General features: G+C 46.5%; 1 protein-coding gene and 1 pseudogene across 1 annotated transcript; one reads left to right on the top strand and one right to left on the bottom strand.

Moving 5' to 3' along the window:
- Window positions 1-1,149: 1,149 nt before the first annotated feature.
- Window positions 1,150-3,100, top strand: LOC149356389 (peroxynitrite isomerase THAP4-like). The gene is made up of 6 exons (XM_089577771.1): window positions 1,150-1,308; window positions 1,569-1,587; window positions 2,412-2,558; window positions 2,687-2,740; window positions 2,837-2,900; window positions 2,956-3,100. The coding sequence occupies exons 1-6, from the start codon at window positions 1,150-1,152 to the stop codon at window positions 3,098-3,100; spliced, it is 588 nt and encodes a 195-aa protein (XP_089433897.1).
- Window positions 3,101-6,248: 3,148 nt separating this feature from the next.
- On the bottom strand, window positions 6,249-10,178 carry LOC149356388 (uncharacterized; annotated as a pseudogene).
- Between the last annotated feature and the right edge of the window lie 239 nt (window positions 10,179-10,417).

The raw sequence follows: 10,417 nt of genomic DNA, 5'->3' as shown, positions 1-10,417 counted from the left end.
GTGTGATAATTTCTAAAACAGGAACATGGCAGAAGCATGTCGCGAAATTTTTCCACGAAAAACTGAAGGTTTTAACATTTGACGACTCTTTAACAGTGATAAGTTCAGACGAATTAATAGCGTTTTAAAATGCAATTACAATAAGAAACTTCGCAGATTTTCAATTGATCTTAAAGACCTTTACTACACTATTCCTCAGGCTGAAATTATGTCTTCTGTTAGTCACTTCATTGACCAGTATGCAGCGATTGCATTCCAGAATGAGTGCGGGATTTCCACCGGCAGCTTTCTCGAATTGTTATTTTGCTACCTAGAGTCTATTTTGCTGAGCGGAAATGTGATGTGTATATTCAATAAGATGGAATCTGTATTGGTTCATGCCTTGCACCCATCCTTAGTGACATGTTCCTGGCTTTGCGCGACCAAATATTGAATAAGCGGTTCAAAGGGTCCCGTGTTTGTGGCATATTTAGATTTGTAGACGACTATTTCGTGTTTTTAGAGTGTGACAACCTCAAATTCGAGCAGCAGTTCCTTCATGTTTCTTCACTGTTCTCTGAGTGCCTCAAACCCATGATTTTAACGCACGAAGTGCCACTTAATGATTCCATTAGGTTTTTAGTTATTTCACTTCAGTTCAGTTCATCCCATGTATGTTGGGCTTTTGAGCCCCGTGGTCAGAAACCCATCCTGCCATATTGATCAGCTCATTCGAAGTTCGTGAAAAGAGCAAATGTGCATTCAGTTTTTGACAATGTTGCAAAGAAAACATGGGAGCACAGGTTGGAGCAAGTTTCCACAACCATGTAGATCGTTTGACACAGGCCGGTTACCCTTCAGAATTTTTGGCCTTCGTCGCAGAAAAAGTTGAGGTGTGAAGTCAACAGCAAAATTGAACAGGAAAAAAATTGGCTGTGGCTTAGCTTGGTTAAGCCTGGTACTTGCGAAGCAATACGTGGTTCTGCTATTGTACCGCTTGTGGTGATGCTCTATAGACCTCCTTCACTATGCGACGTCACGAAGATGTGGTGGCGCTGCCTTCGGTGCTGACTTTCGCGCGGTAGGCAAAACAACGCCTCACTCCCCTACCTACCACGGTTTGCGTGCGGTTTGCAGTGCTCGGAAAAATCAGAAGCGGCAGAATTACCAATGCCGACTAGCTGCGTCGCCGTGGCGTGCACTGAAAGGCACAAAAAGGGAAGTTCAGTAAGCTTCCACAGGTTTCCCGTGCCCGAAGGTCGCCGTAAGCAGTGGGCGGCCGCGGTGAAGCGCGAAGGATGGATACCGACGCCGGCTCATACGATATGCTTGTTGTTTGTTTGTTTGTTTTATGGGGTTTAACGTCCCAAAGCGACTAAGGCTATGAGAGACGCCGTAGTGGAGGGCTCCGGAAATTTCGACCACCTGGGGTTCTTTAACGTGCACTGATATCGCACAGTACACGGGCCTCCAGAATTTCTCCTCCAAAGAAATTCTAGCCGCCGCGGCCGGGATCGAACCCGCGTCTTTCGGGTCAGCAGCCGAGCACCATAACCGCTGAGCCACCGCGGCGGCTCATACGATATGCGGAAAAACATTTCGTCACGGGTAAGCTGATGCTCATTCACCTTTACACCACTGCGATGTGCCTGTGCGAAGGTCACCAATAACTTTCATTTGACTTTCTTCGCGAAATGTAATTGCATCTAGCGTGTTTTGGTGTGTAGGGCGCAATTCCGTAAGTAGTACGGACACGCAGACAACGAGGCAGCATTTTTGTGTCGCGAAGGCATTTTTGTTTGTTATAGCACGCATAGGATGCGTTAACCTATGTAAAAATCGCTAGAACAAACTTTGTCGCACGCACAATTGTAGATATGCGTAGCGGCAGCGCTAAAGAGCAGAGTTGCACTCGGTCACGGTTGTGTTGTCGCGGCTAACCTAGCCATTTTAACGCGTGCAAAAGGGACTGCTGACAAGTTTCACCGTGTACACCGCTAATTGGTTTGATTGGCTTCTCGATGAAGAGTGTGCGCGTGTTAACTGCCGCTCATTAGCTTGATCCAGCCTGAACTTTTCTTTTTTTTACCAAGCGCCTGCAGTGATTCATAATTCCAGCACTGAATTGTGAACGTGAGCTGTGAGGCTTAACGTCTCAAAGCGACTAATGGGCTATGATGGAAACCTTAGTGGGGGGCTCCTGATTGATTCAGACTACTTCGGGTTCTTTAATATGCGCTACACATTGCACGGAACACAGGTGCATTCTGCGTTTCGCCCCCATCGAGACGCGGCCGCGGTGGCCCGTATTGAATCCGTGTCCTACGGCTATGTAGCCGAGCGCTTTAAGCACCGAGCATTCGCGGCGGGTACAGCTCGTAGCTGTAACGCACTCTAAAAGCGCAGAATGTAATTGCATCCGTGGTACACAGGAGGGCCCTCAGACGACCCTCACCACCCCGATTATGTGCCGACGATATTCGCGCACAAGAAGAACAAAAAGACTGCAGTTGCTGCTCGCCTGCAGCGCGCCAAGGACCGAGCCCTCGCTCGAGAAGTGCAGGAACCAATGGAAACTTGTAAGTAGATAGGGATCCTGCAATGGAAGGTATCATATATTGTTGCTGATTTTTCCCTGGTTGTTATCTTCAGCCCTCAAGGTTACTACCACTTGCTGATGGAGTTTCCATTTCATGTTTTTTGACAGCACCATCATCAGATGACCAAGTTTGGGAAGCTGACGAAGGCAGCAGTGATGTTGGTGAGCTGGTTGTAGGTCAGTTTCAATGAAGACAGCACTAAGCACAGCAGGTCATCTTTTATTATTGTATGCATCACGCTAGTTACATTATTTCAGATTTTCAAGCTGAGTCTTCCCAGCGTGACACAGGAGTTGCTTATTCACAGCATGTCAGTGCTGAAGTTGAAGAAATAAAAACTGAGTATCTCAGTGAACCATTCAGTTCATTCATACACAGGACCCGCAGCTGCACATGCATTATGGAGAGAGGACAACATGCCATCTGCCACGTCAAGCACGGGTGATGAGCGGCTCGTAGCAGTACCATGCTACATTTGCAGTAAGTGTTTCGCAGTTATATGTGGTATGCATCATTTATAGCCAATGCTCTTGTTTCAGAGCCAGCATATCAAGCTTTGGAAAGAAGAGCTGCAACTGTTGAAAAAGAAAACAAAAAGCAGGAGCGAGACATTTATGTACTAAAGAAAGCACTGCATTATTCCAATGAGAGGGCTGCAGAAGCAGAGCAAAATGCAAAGCAGGGACGCTTCTAAGCAAACTGCATTACGGAGCAGTGTGTAAGTGTTTACACAGGGTTGCCAAGCAAAGCGCTTTTCCTCTTTTTTGTTTCACTGTTTGAAAATGTGGCTATGTATGGTACGTTCCAAATCGCTGCACTGTAGCAGATGCTGTTTTAGTTGTACTGATGAAACTGAGGCTTGCGCTACTGAACATCGACATCAGTCATCGTTTCCGGCTCTCAGTGGCAAGGATAATGGTAAAGAACATCCCAATCATTGCATCAGAACTGAATCGTTTCATTATTTGGCCTTTACGGGAGGACGCATGCACAACAATGCCCATGATGGTGCACAGGAAGTATCCGACATGCATGGCCATAATCGACTGTGCTGAAGTACGAATTCAAAGACCTTTAGGGTATTCTGCTAGGTCTAAAACTTATTCCCATTATAAAAGCTCCAATACCATCAAATTCATGGTCAGCATCACGCCATGTGGTGCTGTTAGCTTTATCACAAAATGCTGAGGAGGGCGGGCATCGGACAAGGAGATCATATTGAAATCAGGTTTCTTGGACAAACTTCAGGAAGGAGACATTATTTTGGCTAACAGGGGATTTTTAATCAGAGAAGAGGTTACCCATCAAGGTGCCAGGTTAGAAGTGCCAGCCTTGACAAGAGGCAAAAGACAACTTTCAGCCAAGGAAGTGGAAGATGCTCGGCACATCTCTAGAGTGCGCATTCTTGTAGAGCAAGCCATTGGCCGCATGAAAGTGTTCCACATTCTCAGGGACCGACTGCATATCAATATGCTGCGGCATGCAACAGACATTGTTGTGATTTGTGCTGCCATCACAAACTTGAAACCTCGGCTTGCATAAGTATGGAGCACAGCATGGCACAGAGTCTTTTTACTGTAACGAATAAAAAGGAACAGCAAATTGAGATGTGTCATAGTGCGAAGATTTTGTTGTTTCTTTGCTTGTGTTGCGTGTATGACTTCAAGGTTGTGTGCTTTTTTTGCAAAACTCCTGTAGGAGCCTATGAAGGCTTCAGTGTATATAAATAATTATAGTACCACTTCTGGTTTCGACTTAATTTCGAAATGTACCGCTATATGACTGAAGACTCGCTTCTGGTAAGCACAATGCTGTGGCCATCTGCACAGCCTCAGCCACTCAGTAATAAATGCCAGGTGAGAGAAGACTGGAAAAGTGCAACTATGAACACGTTTATGCTGTCAAGCGACCTTCAAAACAGCCAGGCTGCTCTATTTATTTCAGCCCCACGACTGCAAAAGGCCAGTTATGTGTTAACTTGGCGCTCTCTAAAAACCATGCTAAAACGACATATAGCTGTCATCAACTCAATACAGCGAAACTGAAGCCAGGCACATAACAAATGTTTAATGGCTCAAGAGGCATGGAGGAAAATCTGATTGGGCACCCTTGTTTCTAACTGTTTCGTTGTAAGAGATGCAATACTAAGTAGCTTTTTGAGAATGATTCTTAACAATGCACAGAATTCTTCCACCGGGAAAAGGAGCAGACATTTTGGTGGGATTTTTGGATATGCAAGTCACAAAAACAGCAAAGATGAAACAAAGGTCAAGAACATCAAGAACTCCATCTCCCAAGCTGAAGTAGCAACACATATGCTCATTTTGTGGTGCTCGCACAAACCATGTTCCTGCTCCCCTCCAACTTCCTCACGCAAATATTCCTGCTACAAGAATTGTAGGCATTTTCTAAGCATATGTAGGCCAATTCAAGGAGGCAACAATTAGCACAACTGAGCTTCTTGATCTTCATAACAAGCTCTTCCTGCAAAGTCTCAACACTGCTCACACAATCACATCTGCAGATAACAAAAAAGCAGCACCATCACATTTACATATCGCAAGTCTGGAGGTCACAGCAGCAACATGAGCTCTCGATATGAACATAGCACACATGCACCTAATTTGCTAATGGACTTTAAATTCATGCATGCATTTGTAACACACTACAGTCAGGAGCTTCCTCTCATCCACCACGGTGGCTCAGTGGTTAAGGCGCTCGTCTGCTGTGTCGGAGTATCCTGGTTGGAAGCCGACTGCGGCGGCTGTGTTTCGGTGGAGTTGAAACACAAAAGGTGCCTGTATGCTGTGCAAAGTCCGTGCATGGTACAGCTCCCCATGTGATCAAGCTCCCACACCTCTTTTTCCCTTTTTTATCTCACTCCCTCCTTTATTCCTTCATTTATGGTTCAGCTGTCTACTGAGAAGGAGATGTGAGACAGACACTGCGTCATTTCCTTTCCTCAAAACCAATTTTCAATTTTTTTTTCTTCCTTTTACATTGAAGCTGATTGCCACATAGAATGCCCAAGTGAGCACAGGTTGTGTACAGTGATGTTCTTAGTTGCCAACCATCCTGGGTTACTACGTGGGAAAAGGATTGAAATTTCTTGAAAAAATATGGATGCAGTAAATTAACTGTACGCAAATGCTCAGCGAGTTCCTTGCTGAAGGTCTTCTAAGGTTACCATGTTGTAATTATTATCGCACACATTTATTTCTGGTCCCTGATTGCAACCACCAAATTTGGCAGGCATGTTAAGTTTCACTACGGTGCCAATCTACTTCAAAATTTGCAGGTGCTCTGGCCCTAGTTCAGGAAATTTCAATGGGCAACACTGCCTTTTCGGCGTCGCAAACACCCTCTGCACACAGTCATTAAAAAAATTTATTTTGAAGAGCTGCCGCGGTGGCTCAGTGGTTATGGCACTCGGCTGCTGACCCAAAAGATGTGGGATCGATCCCGGCTGCGGCGGTCGAATATCAATGGAGGCGAAATTCCAGAGGCCCGTGCACTGTGCGATGTCAGTACACGTTAAAGAACCCCATGTGGTAGAAATTTCCGAAGCCCTTCATTACAGCGTCCCTCAAAACCTGGGTCGCTCTAGGATGTTAAATCCCATAAACGAAACCAAACAAAATGTGAAGCTTGATTTTTGGCTAAGGGGCATTTTATGCAAGGATTTGTCTATTGGTACTTCAGCCTTTCAACACAGCCTGCTATGTAATAAGAATAAACAAACTGCATGCATGAAAATAAAACACGAACAGTATTTCCTGGTCAGCTTAAAACAGAGCAGGGAGCACATGCTCGGCCCAAACAGTACGAGCTTTTTGTAAAAGAGGCTTAAAGTTGCTTCTATATGTGACCTCCACAACTGCGAAGTGGTGGGGCCAGGACATTAAAAAATGGCATACGCTTTTTCTACAAACGTGCAGCTGTGTTTGCACTTGTGTAAAATAAGTGTGGCTCTCCAAAAGTGTGCCACTAGCACTCAAATATGAGGCCTCCAATGCTTGGTGGTGGGGCTTCTTAAGAGACCAAGGGCACTTGACCTCCAGTAGGCCCACACCATGGCAACTGCAGTGCCACAGACCATCAGGGGTCGCACCAAGGAAGGGAGCCTGGGGAAAAATATAGCAGAGGTAAATTCATGCACCACAAAAAATGAATCAAGTTCCTTAGAAAGCCACCAACTGAATGTGAAGTGAACAGAAACATACATCTGGATCAATCACGAAGCCGATTTCGTGGCGCTCGAAGTTGTGATGATGAGCTTTCATGAACTCCACGTACTCCTCCTTGGCCACCCTTCTCTTTATCAGCACCCCATCTGACAGCCTCAATGTTGAGTGGGGGCCGCCGCTGCAGGATGCTGTCCAAAAGGCCCCGGACATTCGTGCCTGGCTTCAGTGTTTGGATCTAAAAAAAAAGCCGCAGCCCTTTTACTTCACTTCCTCCTGCAGTTACAAGTACAAAAATGAACTCACCCGGTGCATGGTAGTGCCAGTGAACCTTCCATACCTGGCTTCATGCCACAACGGTGATTTGGCCGTTAGCCTCGTGGATTTTTCAATTCTTTCAATTTATTTAAGTGGAAGAAACATCTCTTCAAAGAATTCTTCCTTAGTGTTCCGTGCTTTTTTAGCATTCCTGGGTGGAAAATCAGTTAAGCATAATTTTTTTCCCACCCAAAGCATGCTGACTATGTTTTAAAGTTGAACATCTCATTTCGACTTAATGAAATATTGGGCAAAAAATATCAAAGGTGCAGCGCTCATTGCTCATGTTGATGGAATGCTAAGTGACATATAAGTACCCACGTCAGTTACCAACTAGCTTTCATGCGCCAGCTGATAAACTCAGAGCTAGACGTGCAAGCCTAAAAAAGTATCTACACTGCCTCGGCAAGGAAATGGTAATGCCATTTTTTTCACTATTCACAGTTAAGTGCACCTGCGCACATTTCACTTATTTGTACTGTCACCTTCTAGCATTTCAGTGTGTTCTGCTTTTATTACTGCTTTTATTGATCCCCTATTCATTTTTATTTTTGTTTTTTACAGCTTGCACTTCAACTGAATGTGCTTGAGTTGGAGATCCAGAGCCATGTGTTCACTTCTCGCATGACCAAAAAAGGCAGCTGAAATTATGGATGCATTGTTTTTCCAAAAGAGTAGGTACAGGGTCGTCCATTCCGAGCTTGAACATGCGAGAGGTGCGGCAGCACTCTTCAGACGGCCGATGCGTTCGACATGGCCAAGCATCAAAGCAAAGTGGCACAGGTGTAAAAGGACCTAGAGCCGGTGCTTCTTGTCGCATGCCACTTTGCTTTGATGCACGTGTGAAATGGACACACTGGCGCTCTTAAGACCGTAGTGATGCCATTCGCATGCTCAAACTAGAAGTGGACGCCCCTGTGCGTTGATTTAAAATTTAGCTGCTAGTAGTTGCCGCCTGACGCAGCACAGAAACTCGCATATCGAGAAAGAAATGTATAAAAGCAAGCAATAGCAGAACATGAACATCCTGGGTTGATCCTCAACTGTTACTGAATTATGCATGACAGTGGCAACAAGAATTTGCCATTCAGCAAACACATAACAAAGCATACTAATACATGCAACCTCCAGTATTGTGCAAATGTGCTTTCATGAAGACAGATGATGGCACTCAAACATGAGAAATGTACGAAGATGGCTGTTCATTTACCTTAAAAACGTGTACATTTCTTCATCCTCTGATGCTGAGTCTGTATTCGGAATACTTCTGAGAACTACAGCACTCGAGCTTGCCTTCTTCAGGCGCTGAAATATTTCAACGTCCCTTGCGTCATAAGTCTGAGAGGTGTGAATGGCTTCCGCAGCAAGCTTTCGAGCCTTCTTGCCTGGCTTGCTCAAGTTGAGCTGGTCAACTGGGACCATGGTGGCTTAAAATATAACACAATTACGCACAATAATAATTTAGTGCAGGTGTTACGTGTTTCAAGAAAGTTTTCTCATGCCAATATTAAATTTACCTTCTTGGACACAGCTGCACCCCAAGCACATGGCTGCGAGGTGCACGCCACATTGGCATTGCCACGAGCAGCTGCCTCTAGTACAAAAAGTAGTGCTGTAACGTGGCTGCACACTTCACCTAGCCTGAATAACAATGCACGTGATGATCACTCTGACTTAAGAAAGATTTAGAGGAAGACGTCAACTTACCCAGCTTTGCACTGGCAGTGGCCTGCCAGTATTTGTCCTAATGTGTCATTGACACACACCCACGTATCGTGGCCTTTTGCAGCCGCGGTTTGCAAAGGCATTACCTCGGCGCGCACAAAACTGATATTCATATCAGCTGGCCTCCACAGTCGACACTTTCGGACCAGTCCTGCACACGAGGGATAGTGAAAAACATCACAAGAATAACAAATATGCTTTTAATCTCAGTGTTCTCATCCAAAGGCACAACGATGGCAAAAAATGTTAATGCGTGAAATAGCCAGCGTTTAAGGCGAACGGTACTTTTTGACCTAAAGCCGTTGTATCTACATCAGATATGGACTTCTCTGATAACAGCTTGGTCTCCGGAGTTTAGCGTGTAGGTGTCCCGCAGTACGAAAGCTACCGAGGGTAAGCGATCGGATGACGCAGTTCCACATCGGCGCCTGCTCCCGCCCACACGGCGGCAGTCGTCTCCTCGGGGGGAGCACACTTGACGTCTGGCTCGGCGCCCTGGCCATAAGAGTGCCTACTGCATCGCCTGCCTATCCTCTTTCCTCTCTTCCCGGCGCCGTCTGGATGCCGTTTGTGTTTGTGATGTTTTGTTTTTCGCGAGTGCGGCGCGTCGACTAATCAGCGTGGACGGTGGAAAGCGCGGAGTGTGTGGTGCGCGAGCGTGGCGAGCGAACATGCATGGGACAGTGCGAGCCCTATGGAAGTGCGCGAACAATTTAGTTGTAGCTGTAATATATTCGTTGTTTATTCTCAATGATTTGTGTGTGCGTCGTGTCCTTAATCGCTCCCCCTCCCCCTTTTTTTGTCATATCTAATACGAGAAGGCTTCAGATTAATTACGAACACACGCTAGCTAATTTAACGTGTTCATGCATCGCGCAGCAAGCGATGCGTGCGTTGCCGCCGCTGCTCGGAGACGGAACGCATGCCGCTACTGCGCTACCGCAGCGATTCAACTAGAAGAAATAGCTCAAAGGTACCATTACGGGAATACGGAAGTGTTGTTTTTTGTTCTATGCTAACAGTGCCAACACACTTCTTTGCCGTGCGGTCGTAAGTACCATGCGATGGTGCTAATAAAATACTGCGAGCAATGCTTCGTGCGCAGCATGCTGCGCAGTCTGCGCGCCCTGTTTACGCGCAGCGCGAGAAGAGACATGGGCCACTTGCCTGACTCGTAGTAGTTGTAAGCCTCCAGAGCTTTGTAATTTTCAACGCTTTCTGCAGTGAATTTGCTCGGAGAGAACAGCAAATAAACGACCACGTTGCTCAACTTCACCGGTGGACATCGACGCTTCGCTTCTACGCCTTTCGCCCACTCACTTTCCGGCACGGCGTACGGGTCCGGACGCTGTACGCCGTAGACATGGAGCATCTCCGTGTAAAGCCCCAACTCCAAGGGCCCTTCCTGGGCGTACGCGCTCAGCGTCGGCGCTCTTGGCGTACGCTAGAACCGGTCTGCGCATGCGCACTGCAGGAGACGCCAGCGAACCTCGGCGAGGCGCCGATATCTGTCACTGCTAGATATCTGCGCCAGCGCTCGCGCGAGCGCCGGAAACTGCTCACCGTCACGTCTCTCATGGGCGTACCTCAGGCAGACATACACCAATGGAA

Source organism: Amblyomma mixtum, chromosome 3 (assembly GCF_055824585.1).
Source record: "Amblyomma mixtum isolate Tamu chromosome 3, ASM5582458v1, whole genome shotgun sequence".
NCBI classification, from domain to species: domain Eukaryota; kingdom Metazoa; phylum Arthropoda; class Arachnida; order Ixodida; family Ixodidae; genus Amblyomma; species Amblyomma mixtum.
This window is presented reverse-complemented; position numbering and strand designations above follow the sequence as displayed.

Coding starts and splice junctions, on each gene's coding strand:
- LOC149356389 (XM_089577771.1), top strand. CDS start 1,150: ATGCCGACTAGCTGCGTCGCCGTGGCGTGCACTGAAAGGCACAAAAAG. Junction 2,741..2,836: donor CGAAGGCAGCAGTGATGTTG/GTGAGCTGGTTG, acceptor ACATTATTTCAG/ATTTTCAAGCTGAGTCTTCC. Junction 2,901..2,955: donor TCACAGCATGTCAGTGCTGA/AGTTGAAGAAAT, acceptor TCATTCATACAC/AGGACCCGCAGCTGCACATG.